Here is a 13889-nt window from a genome sequence, read left to right as displayed (position 1 = left end):
CTGGAGAGACGTGCCACCATCTGTGAGCAGGATGCTCTGGCTCCTCACCCCAGTTCCTATGGTTCCAAGGTAGAAATGCTGCCAGTCTGTCCCATCCCTCGCAAAAAGCATGATGGGTGGCTGAGAGACAAATTAACCTCATATTGCTCCAAAGCCTCCTCTAAAACCAAAAACGCTGTCAGGCACCACATTAAAATCTGGTTTCACAGAAAGCAAACTGCAGTCTGCCTGGTATCCAGGCAACATGAAAGGGATTGTGCAAAAAAACCCGACTGGATTGCTTTCATTTTGACACAGTTATTTTTAGAGTCTCTCCTCTGCCTTTACAGCAGTGCCCTCGACAAGACTCAAGACTTGGAAAACATCTAGGTGCAGTATGGAAAGCCTGCCTTTGTCTAATTGTGTTGGCAACAAGCCCCAGGCTGTACCTTTTTCTGTGGCTCATCAGGAGTGTCTATGGGAGTGACGCAGACTTCTTCAGATTCAGAGTGGTTAGACTCACAGGATGACACACTGACCGAGTCCATGCTCTCACCAGAGCTCCCACTTGGAGTCGATTTGGGTTGCTCTTTGGTGGGCGTGCTGTTGGTGATCACCTCGGAGCCCAGAAATAGTCTAACATGGAAAACAAACGTAACAGCCAGTAAGCAAAAGCAGAACAGAGCTGGGTTGAGCAAAGCTGTCATTCGGTGCAAAATCTTTTGTACTGCTTTGCTTTTCTACCTCTAGTGGCCTATTGTTTTCATTTCCTCTCTACTGTTTATATCATTTGTCAAGAGAGTTTGCTACACACTAACATAATCCTGTCTTGACCTCACGTAAGCTCCAGCTGCAAGACCAAAATCAGAGCTAATGCTCACTATCATAAACGAGGCTTCTCATCAGTCTTATACATTTTCAGACTCTCTTGCCAGGAACTGATTGATGGTAAATATGACATGTTTACAAACCAAGCTAGAGGCTTGGCAGCTCACTCCTTATGGACTGCTGCACACCATTGTCTCTCTGACACAAAGGAACTCAAGACAGAGACGCTGTGAGTAAGTAGGACAGTGAGTGATGGGTAATGTGTGGCCCATACACTGGGCAAAGGTCTTCAGAATGCAGATTCACCTCTGCTGCACATTCCCGCACTCAGTAAAGCTGCCACAGATACCAGTTTCTCTCTGAGCTAAATGGGCACAGGCACAATAAGATGACAAGAAAGTGTAGATGACATAAATGACAGGCTCTCCCTCACTGAGACTCATTTCCAAATGCAGGTCAGGTAAGTTTAAAGGAGTGCCAAAGGAAACAAGCTTGTATAATACATAAAGCAGAGAAACCAAGTGGATTAGATGCCACGTCAGCACGTAGTTAATGATTTAAAACAATTCAGAGTGGTGTCGCTCGGTGGTTCCAGGAAAATTAAGCCAGTCTTTTCTACAGTATTAATTTGCAGAATACACTCAGCCCGTAGATGAAACAGCTCCTTACACAAAGCCTGCACAGTGCAAACAAAGCTGATGCTATGGTAAATTACAATACTGGAGCACTGAAACAGTCAGAAATAAGAGACCAATCAGCAGTGACAATTCTTACATTCAGTTTAGGCACACACCAAAGGAGAGACTCGTGCAAGCTCTCAGAGTTGAGGCTATTTGCAAAGCTCGTGGTGCCACAGCTTTTCACAACCAAGTTGGATGGACTGAACACATCTTTCCCAAACAGCTACCCACAGATTTGTATATTTTACTGTTTTGCACATCAGAACTCAGAACTCTGGACTAAAAAATCTGTTCTTCTTTCAGACCCTAATATGCAGTAGTGCTGACGTAAAATGAATGGCTGTTTGCTCTTCTGAGGAAGCCAGGTACAAGAATGGCCAGGAAAGAACAGTTAGGAGCTGACAGAGCTGTTCATAGTTTTTCCCCTCATCTTGATGATACCACTAACACACGGGAGTTCTTTCGTATCTCCTCTCACATCAGGTTCACATGTTTCATCTTTAAGGTATTTTGACGTTGACCCTTGACCTGTGTTTTCATTCCTTGCAGCTTTCCCTGAGCTCCTGCTCGTTTGTTATTTCCACATCTGCTTAGCTCTTTACCTACCCAAATCTTTAAGCTATTAGACTAAATTGGACCGTGTCCCCATGATTATGTTCCTTTTCCAACCTAAAGGCAGTTAGGCAGATTGTTTCTATTTTCAATGCCTTTTTGCCAACCTTAATTATCATAGTCAAATCCTGCGAGGAATTTTTGCATGTGGATAGTAAATTAGACTGATAACAGGCCAGACTTTATCCTCATTTACTCTGTTTTGCTACTGTGTTCAGGGAAGTTATTGCACAATAGGTACTGAATTTATAACCCAATCCAGAAATTGTTCCTTTTCTTGACTCTTAAAAAGGTTTGTTTGTCTCTAATCTCTTTCATCATTAATAATCCTCACGATCAGTTATAACAATAGAAGAAGACAGCTTCAGACAGAATTAAGAGTTTCTGGCTGATGGTGTCTCCTTAAAGTAACGTGGTGGTCTGGGTTCTTAGCCAAGTTTTCAGCTGGTGAAATGAGTTCTGCTTGTTGCATTCATTCTGGTTCGTACCAACACATGCAATGCTGCTACATCCCGGTCATACTCACAGGCTGAGTCTCTTCACCATGCTTTTCCGAGGTTTCGGTGATGTGGTGCTCGTGTCAACAGCTGTTTCAATCTCACACGAGAGGCTATAACTGCACGACAGAAAGCACTGCCTCAATTTTTACATACAGTAGTATTAGTTACATATGTCAAAGTAGCAACGTGTTGAAGACATTTCAGACATCTTCAACTACTCCCACTTCATAGAAGAATTGCAACCCCACAAAGAGGAACACAGCTCCCATTTTACCATGAGCTCTGAGCTGCCTTGGCTATTGCTGCCTGTGTCCACCAGCTGAGTGCTCTGCATCCTGATGGCCCTCAGGATCATGGTCTGAGTATGTCTGGGTATGCAGACAGGCCAGACACAACAGGCTCTCACATTTCAAAGTCAGAACCCTCATTTCCAATCTCAGAACTAAGCCCTGCTCAGCATTAGGCAGTTTTTCTACAGCTGTTGAGCAGCAGACAGATGTATTTCCACCATGCTGGAGCAGCAGTGTATGCTACATCTGTAAGAGGATCCCTAAAGGCTGACATAACTCATCCAGGTGGGCTTGGGATAAGAAAAGCAAAGCCTGCTCTGCCAGCTGGATGCAGAACCATACCTCTCCTCCTCGCTCAGAAGCTGCTGCCTCCTGAACCACTGGATGAATTTTTGGTCTGGTGTCATGCAATAGCTGTTACATGCAGATTGTAAGAGCTTAATTTGGGCGATTACTTCAAATTCCTAAGAAATAATCAAACAGAAATTCTATTTAGAAAACGAGATGAAGCCAAACATATTCATTCATATAAACAGAAAACAAGATGCCAAACAGACTCATTCATATACTAAATATATGCAACAACAGACCCAGGACAAACTTACTGTCACTTGCAGCTGAGGAACTATTTCAACAACCAGTTTATAAGCAATGAAATCTGCTGTGGTTTCTGCTTGGTTGTGCATTGAAATGTGAGCATTTTATTAAAGATGCACCAATTCAAAGACAAGCACAAGGAACCACGCTCAACCAGCATCAGTGCAAGCCAGCTGAGCAGCAGCACAGCAGCTCCTCTTCCACAAACAGCAAAGGGTCACAAGTTCACAAATTACTCTTATCAATAACCTGAACCATGCACTTATACATAAAAGGTAAGTCCAAGAAACAGTTTATGGAGCTGGGAAGAGGCTAGGGAAGGAAATGGCTCCATCACAGCCAAATCCAAGTCACTTTCAGGCCCCAGAACAGAGATTTGGCACAACTTTATTCAGACAAATGTGTCCCAAGCTGCTGCATATGCCTGAGCAAAGAGAACAGGCGTCAAGCATGAGAATTCTCTAGAAGGGGCATCAGTGAACTGAAAATCACAGAACACACTACTTACCCTTCTCCTCTTCTCAAAATTTATCAGGCCACCCTGTTGGAAGCAAAGAGAAAGGATCAGAGTAGAAGAGCAAATGCTCAGTTGAATTTAATCACAAACAAGATGGAGTAGCACACAAACACAGAGCAGAGACCTGCCCTGAGCAAGGACTCAAAAATACTGTTTCCCAGTTGGATGAAAACCATAGCGCTCACATGAATCTCCAAACGTTATCTGTCTTCTTGGGCAATCTGCTCAAGAAGAAAAGTCCAGTGTAAGAAAGCTGCATTGAGATCAGGTCTGAAGAAGTCCTTGCATTGCAGGAAACAAACTTGTTTTCTGCCTATACTGTGAGTGCAGCAGCATTCCCAGCAAGCTTCAAGAACACAGCTGAACACAAAGCACAGAGGAATGGGAAACTGCCAAAAAGAAAATGGATATATAGCGATCTCATTCAAGCCTGCTTTAGTGCAGTTGGGAAAACAAACAACAACCAAACACGCCAGCAGCATTTACCAGCCCAGACAGAAATTTATTTGCCCATTCCTATCATAACCATCAGCACTGGCACAATTAAGTCTGGGTGCCTTCAGCAAGGCTCCTCAAGTATCTGCATTAACTGGGAGCCAATTTTCAAAGGTGTCTAGAAAGCTCTGAAACAAACACCTCTGAAAATTGGCCCCCTCCTCAAGCTCTGTTATGTGACCAGACTCCTGCAATCCTTCCTGTGCTCACTTGTTCCTCCAGATCTGAGAACCGCACATGATCACAGTAGGAGACAGACGAACACAAGCACTCAGTGCCAGGCAGGCAAGGAGAGCATGCAGGATTGAAAACATTGTCCCAGATTACCTCGATGTAATCCTGAAGGGCTGTGTCCAGCATGGTGAGATCAGTGAGAAAGGTACCAAGGTAAGGGACGGTGCCTTGCATCACTCCCTGCAAACGATGAGAGCAGCGTTGGATGGACTGGGAAACAGTAATTAGAATGCTCAAACACTACTAAAAGAAGAAATAAAAGCAGCTTAACCAAATGTCAGTCTTTTCACTGAAGCTTTCTTTCATTGCATCACCTTTGGTATGTAGGCTAGAATTCAAATTAAATCCTATTGAGAAGCAGGATGCTTTTGCAGACGTTGAGGAGTGGCTTTATACCGCAATATTTCTAACAGGCACTGGGAAACCCTACTTGTGGGAAGAGCACTGAGAGCTCCTCCACTACCTGCTGGAGCAATCCAGGCTAGCTGGTGGAAGTATCTCTTTCTGCTTCATTCTGGTGGGATTTTACTCGATTACACTGCTATATTATGTGACAATCAAGTACATCAAGTCACAGATTTTTCCTCCAAGAAAAATTAATTTCTCCCCCAGTCATCCACTGCATTTTAATTACTTAGCATTCAAATTTTAACTTTCTAGACTGCAACCAGTCATAGAGTTCAGGCCGTTCCTACACTCATGAAGGAAATGCTTGTTCCTACCATCCAAAAGGATCAGTATTTTTTTCCATTCAAACTAAAAGACAAACAAAAAATCATATTCAGCACTTTTGCCTTCCTATCCCAGATCTCTCTTCCCCTGTTCTTTTAAATCTTTGCCAACTTTGAGACAAAAGCCATTTTCACCAACAGATTGGAAACCAGACATTTTACAAAGCAATCTCTGTGAAGCTCTGTGCAGTTTTCAAGCTGGTTTGTCAGAAGCTTCACGAGCTTGTTTAAAAGTAAATGAGATTTCTGCTCTGGTCAGAGCTAATTTTCTTTATCAGAAGAATCCCAGTATTTACATTACATATTTTACTAAGAAACAATTGTGTAGCTTTCCCCATTACTCTCTAAAGGATAACAAGGGTAAATTGATGGGGTTCTTGCTTGTGAGGCAGAAACAAGGCAGCTGAAAGCGACAAGCACATGTTTATACACATCACTCATTTGTCCCTTTTTTACATGACATGCTCTGTAAATCTCTGCAAGACTTGAAACTCAGGCCAAGCACTTGGCTCAGCATCCATCCCCAACAGCTGGTTTGGATGTGAAACATACACAAGTGGGGAGAGGAGTAGCAGCCTGATGCACCCATTTATCTCTTGTCAGGGAGCAAGGGAAGGTCGGCACCAGGAAAGACAGTGTGCTCCCTGCATACACTGCATACATCCACCAGATCCTGTGATCCTGGAGCATTCTCAGCACCAGATCCCTGAGCACCTTGCCTTGCCTATGCTGATGCCTGGTCTGTTTCCTTTGGCACCTCAGTACACAGACAGGTGTTACTGGAGCACAAGGAGAACTAGTTTGCACCACAACCCACAGCTCACACAGCCTGGCAGCACAGTGTAACACACTCAGTGTGACACAGTCAGTCTAAGCTTTGCGCTTCACTTGCTTGGTATCAGCTAATCAACAGCATTGATTATTAGTGATTTTTTTGCGTGACAGAAGGCATCCACAAGAGCATCACCTCCTACATGCTCCCTTTTTTAGATACCCTTCTAGCTTCTGCTTCTCTCATAATTCACCATGGTAAACTTAACCACATTCCCAGTTCAAAAAGGAGAGGAGGGCACCAGACGCACCATATCTTTTTGAAGCTGAAGACGTCTCTGTGTTCTTTTCTGATTTTCTTTCACACTGCTGTCCAGATTTGCAAATTTGGATGTTCCTTCCTGTAAGGGATGTAAAAGGCAGTTATTGGAGGAGGTAAGTGGTGAGCTGGCAACTACGTCTGTGTAAAATCATTGCAAATGTATTTAACAAGGCAAGCTAGGTTAGCACAGTTACTTGGGCATATATGCATGTGCTGCTTTTCTGGGTCTTGTGCACTACCTGGGGATTTTGGCAACGTCCCACCAGGTGACCATGGGGGAATTTCTCTGTAAAATAGCTCAGCTCTGGCCAAAGCTAAGCGCTATCGTAAGTCCCCTAAGAGTTAAAATCTGAGATGCTTAGGCATATTTAGGTGTCTGTATGCTTCTCTGATTTCTGTTTAATTTCCCGATGAGGACTGCTATGAGTAAACATCTCTGTCATATGTAATGCTTTGCTGTTTTTCTTAGGCTGTGACACAGAGATCCAACTAACCTCTGTGGCTTATTGACTAATCCAAAAACACGCAGGAAATGGAAGTAATAGGTTTTGATCTCCACAATTCCTATGAATGGATGAGCTATTTCACAATACATCTGCAGCCTTTATTTCCCCAGATCCATATGGGATGCTGGGAGTTACTGTTATTTTTTCCAGTGGCCAGATAGATATGGTATGAATCATCAGTGTCTTTTTAACCTTGCACAAAACAACAGCCTGCACTTGTAAAGAGCCTCTCACTACAACATTTACTTCTCCCAGTCACACTTAATGAACAGATGGATTGAACTCTGCATTTCCTTCCTTGACTTGAAAAATGAGCAATGGAAAAGAACTATCCATGTCCTCAAGATCTTGGAAGGTGAACGAGATTCTGTAGACTCATAGAATGGCCTGGATTGCAAAGGACCACAATGCTCATCCAGTTCCAACCCCCTGCTATGTGCAGGGTCACCAACAGGCAGGCCCAGAAGCTAAAGCTACAGCTCACAGCAGAGCCATTGTCTGGGGAGGAGAGAACAGAGCACTCCCTTTTCTGTGCCAGACAACCTGTTTTGTGCAGTGTTTTTTCTGCTCTGCACTTAAATTTACAGGACGGATAGACAAAGTCAAACACGACCTCCTCAGGAAAACTGCTTATAGAGACACAAAGCAAGGACTGGGAGGATGCAGCGTATGTGAATCCTCCAATCATTCCAAATCAGTCCACAAGATCTAGGAGAGTTCTAGCTAATTCTATGGAATTTCTGTCCTCTCACTGCTTTCAAAATGTTTTGCAGATCTGCTTACAGCAGCTGGAGAGAGTGATGTGCTGGGAGCCAAAAGGTCTGGGCTTGGATTGGGTTGTTTCATCCTTTTAATATTTAGTTCAAACAAACCATTCCAAACACACATTTTTCCTCTACACTTATTACTGTCTCACCTGCTTTAAAACTGAGCTACAGGCTGACTGTAAGTGCGTGATAAACAACAGACTGCCAGTTCTGAATGCACTCACCAATCACTCGAGCTTAACAGTGTTTCAGATATCAAGGGTTAGGTACAAATGCCAGATAGACTGGATAGAACTGCCAAAAAGTAAACTAGTTAGCTGGTTTAGAGAAACTTCTTATGTAAAAATAAAAATAAAAAATTGCCACTGACACATTCCTCAGATGCTACATAATATAAGCTTCTCTGCTAGTCTTCCTCACTCCATTCAAGCTCTTGAGTTTGCTGGGGTTTGCCCAGGAGAGCACACCAGTCAAACTATTCCAGACAGAGTCTGCTTTGTTGTCCATTTGGCCACACACAGAGCAGGAAGCTTGTTCCATCGAGATTCCCAGCCCTGTTTTCTGGTTCCAAGGAAGGTACAGGACAGTTGGATAAACATCTTGGTTTAATTCCTCAGCTGAAGCTCAGTGGCATTGTTCCAGTGAAGTCACAGTGGTGCAACCCAGTCAAGAATCTTGCTGGAGCTGCTTTCCACTCAGCAGTGCAAACCTGAACCTTTCCAGATCTGCTCGGAGATGAACAATGAAATCACCTCACCCTAGCAGAAAAGTGTTACAAGCGATAGAGTGTTTCTCCCCTGAAGCACTGCAGTAGGTTAGGAAGGGATGAGTTTTGAAAAATGGGCCAGCTTCAGCTTTCATTGGGATTATGAGCCTTGCAACTCAAGCTAATTCTCACCTTCATTAGCAGCTCCCTACTTGTCAAATAATTGTCATGATCTGAGAAGATATCAGACAGCTCTTCAAACATCAGCATTCTGTCCCTGCACAGGAAAAGAATTGAATAATTTAGGTCATTAGTAAGCACTTCAAATCAGATCAGATTGCTCTTCAGCCTTTTTTCTCCTCATGAATCAATAACAGCAAAGCATGTAAAAAAATAACATCAAGGTGCACTCAAGGAGATTTAGCACATCTCCTAGGAACCCTCCAGAGACCTTGTGGTGCTCCAAGAAAAGGCAGAGCTTTATTTGACAGCACCATACAAGCTACAGGTACTAAGATTCAGACTCTGAATAGGATTTTCAGTCATACTAGTATAAAATTCCTGTAGGAAAATGGATAAATGGATAACAAGGAGCAGAATACTTGCTGTGAGACATATCCCAAGTACTTAATTTTTGCTTTGTTTGATGCCCTCTGGAAAGCTAGATTTGATGCATAAGATCCTTTTTGTTGTCCAGGACTGCAGACTTGAGATAGCAATATTTTGAACAGGAAAACAGGACAGTGGAAGGAAAGTGCAATGGGCTGTGGGAGATCAGTATGCTGAAAAGGATGGAAGAGTCCCAGTGCCCCCTGAGAACAAGCTGATCCCTGAACAGCAAAGAGGAGCAGTCAGACCCAAAAAAAGGGTCTGAGCCTCACAGGAATGACAGGTTCTCCTGAAAGAGAACAGATGTCCATGAAGGAGAAGAGTGGGAAGGCTGAGAAAAAGGTGATAAAGAGAAAAAGCACTTCTTGCCTTTGGGGCCAGCCACAGAACAGTCAAAACAAGGGGGTGGGGGGGGGCTTACTTTGGAACAGCTGCCCAGGTCTTCTTTAGCCGATAGATGGAGTTGGACTGCAGTGCTGAAACGATGGCTCTCAAGGAAGAAAAATTCTTCAGGATCCTACATTCCTGCAAAAGGAGTGGTTAGAAATACAGGAGCATTAAAGGTCAGCATTATGGCTAGGTTAGTGCTGTTCTGTTTGACCGGTGTCATGCTTGCTACATATTCTCCCTGCTAAGCAGGCAGCTGTACAAATACCGAGCATCAAAAATATCATCCCCCCTCCAAACACCAAATGCTTTATGGGCTTTGGCACTTATATCTTGTTTTCCTCACTTTCATGTACTTGTGAAGACGCTGCAGAGTTATGGAGTCCAGCCCTAGAAAAAAATAAGTTGAACTGAGCTCACAAAGCCAGGCTAAAGAGCAGAATTGTTACACTTCCTAAAAATCCCTTTATAGATACCAACCCCTTATGCTCTTTAGGGGAAAAAAAAAAACAGGCTTCACCTCTTTGTATGTGGTATTTAAAATGTAAACCCTCAGTCCATTAAAACTAAAGACATGATTGGAATAACCAGTTATTCAAGTACGTGCACCCTGTTAAAGAGTAAACCTTCTAAGTTTTTCCAGATCTGGGATCAAATCCTGACAGAGAGATTTGGTTCATGGGCATTTCCTGTGGAGCTCTGCTGTGGCAAAATCTCCTATGGAGAGCAGGCTGCCAAGAGCCACATCCAGCCTGGCCTTGACTGCCTCCAGGGGTGCGGCATCCACAACCTCCTTGGGCAACCTGTTCCTGCGCCTCACCACCCCAGACTAAGACATGGCTAAGAAGAACTTGTGACGACCAAGTTCAAGATCATGTGGTAGGACACACAAGACCTGAAAGCTAATTTTGCATGGTTTGCAGCCAAAGAAGGCACAGCTCTGACACCTCTGAGAACAAAACCCTTCTTTCTTCATGTTCAGCTTGAAATTCAGGCTGTGGAGAATATAGATTTAGAGGCAAATTCTTAACATTTCTTTTTCTCAAGTATGAAAGGAGTTATGACTGGAAGCTCCAGTTCGGAACCATCTTGACTTAAAATGCATGTCATATGATTAAAAGCTCATTAGGAATTCAATACTGGATTTCATGTTCTCAGCGTTCTAACTGACTGCTGCCTAAACTTTAGCAAACTCCCATTTGCATATAAGAATTTTTTAGACTGCTTTGAATGATTTCATTTCACGCTGCGTCCTTCTCAAGGGGAAAACCAGAAAGAATCCTGCAAAGTGCTCCGAAAGAACTTGGATTTTTTTTTTAATTAAGCATAACAGGATACTAATTATTCCATTTTTACTTTTTATTTTTAAAGAAAATACTGTCTGAATAAAATTGGCTCCTGCTTAGATGGAAGTGGAGCAAAGAGGGCTGCAGTTTATTCAGCTTTCCTTGTAATCTAAGAAACTGGATCCAGAATTGATGAACAGATAAGAAATGCAGAACTCCACGCTGCTAAGATACAGAGTTAGCTGTCAGTGAATAACTGCACTTTAATGAGTGGATTATTTTCTAATTCAGGCATCTAACTATTCCAAACACTCATTTGCATGCACAAAGCAAGCAACTTTCTTCAGAAGTGGGCAGCTGACTCTATATGCAAGTAGCTGTTTTACATGTGCAATTATTCTGCAGAGTGTGCACATGCATTTTCATGTGCCTAGCAAAGACTGGAGTTTTTAATTAAGTGCATGAACTAAGTAAAAGGAGATTGGATTTATAGAGGTGAAGAACCAAGTTCTCCATCCACAGAACAAGTATTACGGTGCCTGGCCTGGCTTCCCTGGCCCTTCCTGCTGCCCTCTGATGAGCAAGATGCAGCTCCATGCTTGCTTGCCCAGACTGCAGCCCAGCTTGCTCCAGGAAGGCCCCATTAACTGGAGATCTGCACACAGGAAATAAGAATCAAACTTCCTAATCCATTCACATGGTCTATAAAGTGGGCAGCAGATAACGATTCGACATAAGTGCCAAAGTAGAGGTGAAAGAACTTCCCCATAACAGTTTTCTGAACCATGCAGTTGCTGGAGCTTAAGTGCCAGTACTAACAATGCTGCCTCTGGAAGCACAGACGTGCACTGTCAAGGTTGGAAGGTCTCTGTTTGGCTTGAGCCTTTTATGACTGCTTGTTTTGTAGAGCTTTGAAAGAATCCATGTGATTCTTCAAACAAAGTCAACAGGTATCCATATCAAAGTGCTTTAAAGTTCCTTTCAAAAAGGAGACCTAGGTTTAGGTGCCAGCAGCCCTGAAAGGGACTTATTAAAAAGCTTACAGTAAAATATAACTGATAAAGTCTAAGAAATAAGATAACTAGAGTTATGCAAAGAAGGTATGCAAAACTCTGCTGTGCCAAGATAACGCACAATCTCTTAAAAGACAAAGGAATTGAGGCGAAAAGGAAGAATGTATTAGAGAGAAATAAATATAAGACAGTGAAAAAGTAGAAAAGTAAGATGATGAGACCAGTGCCATATCGTACCACTACTTGCTCTGTCCACCTGCCCCATCCCAAACCCAGCTGGTTTGCAGACCCAATGTAAACAAGGAATAATTCAGTAAGCAAATGACTCTTTAGCCTCAAGAGATGTTCAGAACAAAAGAGCATAAACAATAATTTCATTTTTTTCTCATGATAAAAAAGGCTACTACTACTTAGAAGTTATTTTTTTCTGTACTTAAAATCTAGTACTTAACTTTCATATATACATACACGTATATTTAAATGTATGTGTATGAAAACACAACAGTTATGCTGTCTTCCACCATACCTGGCTTCACCTCTTACATCATTTGCATATGCAGGAGAGGGAGGCTGATGCTCACTGACTGAATATTAACAGCCAAGGCAAGTGAAGTGCAAAGCTCACTCTAACTGCCTACTGCCTACACCACTGCCAGTTTTCCATTTCTATTTGATTTTCTTCTAACATTTGGTGATATAATAGAATCACAGAGTAGTTTGGGTTGGAAAAGAGTTTGAAGCTCACCCAGTTCCAATGCCCTGCCATGTACAGAGACACCTCCAGGTTCTCAAAGCACAATCTCCAACCTGGTCTTGAACGCTTCCAGGGATGGAGCAACCACAGCTTTTCTTGGCAGCCTGTGTCAGTGCCCCACCACCCCTACCAAACATAATTTCCTCCTCCCATTATTATTTCTTTTTAGCTTAAAACTGTTAGCGCCTGTGCTGTCACTGCACTGCCTGATAAAGGAAGTGTAGTGGGGATCAACCACCACATCATTTCTATCACTGATATGAGCAGTACTTTCTTACCAGGGAACTCGACTGATTGAATTTATATCCATCTTACCATCAATGTTACATTATCAAGTGTGCAGCGCTCCCCATCTGCAAGGCACATTATCTGCCTCATTTATTAATTAGCATTCCCCCCCCTGCAAAGAGACAAACATCAACCCAATTTCCATATGGGAAAAGGAACTAGGGAAAAGGTGGCGGTATCAATCTTCTATTAGCAAGAAAGCTGGCCAAATCTAGAAAGAATCAGAGCTAAGTTTGGCCTGAGATCAATGCACACAATCCCTTCTTCGTCTCCTTCACTCCAAAGCACCTGCATGAGGAACATCAAACAATCTAGAATAAATGCTTTACATGTGCAATATGAATCCACTTCTCAATGATCTTGGCCCTCTGCTGTGTTTTGAGTTCTTTGCTCTTCAGGATAGTGCTGACAACACATTTGGTAACCGCGTTGAACTGAGAGATGGTGGCTCTGATGGTAGGTGCCAGGTGCTTGTTTTCTTTCTTATCCCTTCGAGACCAGATGCATCCCAAACAGTGGTGGGGCACAACTTTCTTGAAGAGCTTCTAGAGTGAAACAGAGGTGTCTAAGTCAGCAGGATCCTCCTAGGTCTCTACTGTTTGCAAGAAATGCATGTTAGAAGTCCAGTGCCATATTAAAATATAAATATTTGCTTTCTCTTAGCTTAAAATATAAACTTCAGCATACTGCTTGTAGGCTTGATGCCCTAGAATAACTGCCAGCTAAACCTTTGGAATATAAGAGACACATTTATATTAGTAGTGCAACTGAGGGGAAATTTGTTAAAAAATAATACTGTTTTGAAGTAGAATGGCACAGACAAACGAAATCAGAATTGGAGTATGTATACGTTTTTAGACCACATAACAACATAATAAAAAAAAATAAAAAAAAACCACACACAAAAAAAGGCTACATAATATACATAGTATACACAAACATTGTCCACTTCTTTTATTTGTTGTCTTTTTTTTTTAAATCTTCAGAATGACTGAAGGAAAAAGCCCAGAAAATGAA

General features: G+C 42.5%; 1 protein-coding gene across 1 annotated transcript in view; it reads right to left on the bottom strand.

Annotated features, from left to right (window-relative positions):
• RGL1 (ral guanine nucleotide dissociation stimulator like 1) overlaps positions 1 to 13889 on the bottom strand; it is a gene marked incomplete at both ends in the record, with an annotated part of 62957 nt that overhangs the window by 3352 nt on the left and 45716 nt on the right. Inside the window, 9 exons of the mRNA XM_079536348.1 lie at positions 429 to 615; positions 2626 to 2715; positions 3232 to 3353; positions 3995 to 4027; positions 4826 to 4912; positions 6546 to 6635; positions 8728 to 8812; positions 9566 to 9669; positions 13202 to 13417. Coding sequence (XP_079392474.1) covers positions 429 to 615; positions 2626 to 2715; positions 3232 to 3353; positions 3995 to 4027; positions 4826 to 4912; positions 6546 to 6635; positions 8728 to 8812; positions 9566 to 9669; positions 13202 to 13417 — 1014 coding nt within the window. The remainder of the gene's footprint in view (positions 1 to 428; positions 616 to 2625; positions 2716 to 3231; positions 3354 to 3994; positions 4028 to 4825; positions 4913 to 6545; positions 6636 to 8727; positions 8813 to 9565; positions 9670 to 13201; positions 13418 to 13889) is intronic.

The sequence above is a fragment of the Tetrao urogallus genome, assembly GCF_951394365.1.
Source record: "Tetrao urogallus genome assembly, chromosome: 5".
NCBI classification, from domain to species: domain Eukaryota; kingdom Metazoa; phylum Chordata; class Aves; order Galliformes; family Phasianidae; genus Tetrao; species Tetrao urogallus.
The sequence above is the reverse complement of the archived record's forward strand: the minus strand, read 5'-3'. Positions and strand labels throughout refer to the sequence as shown.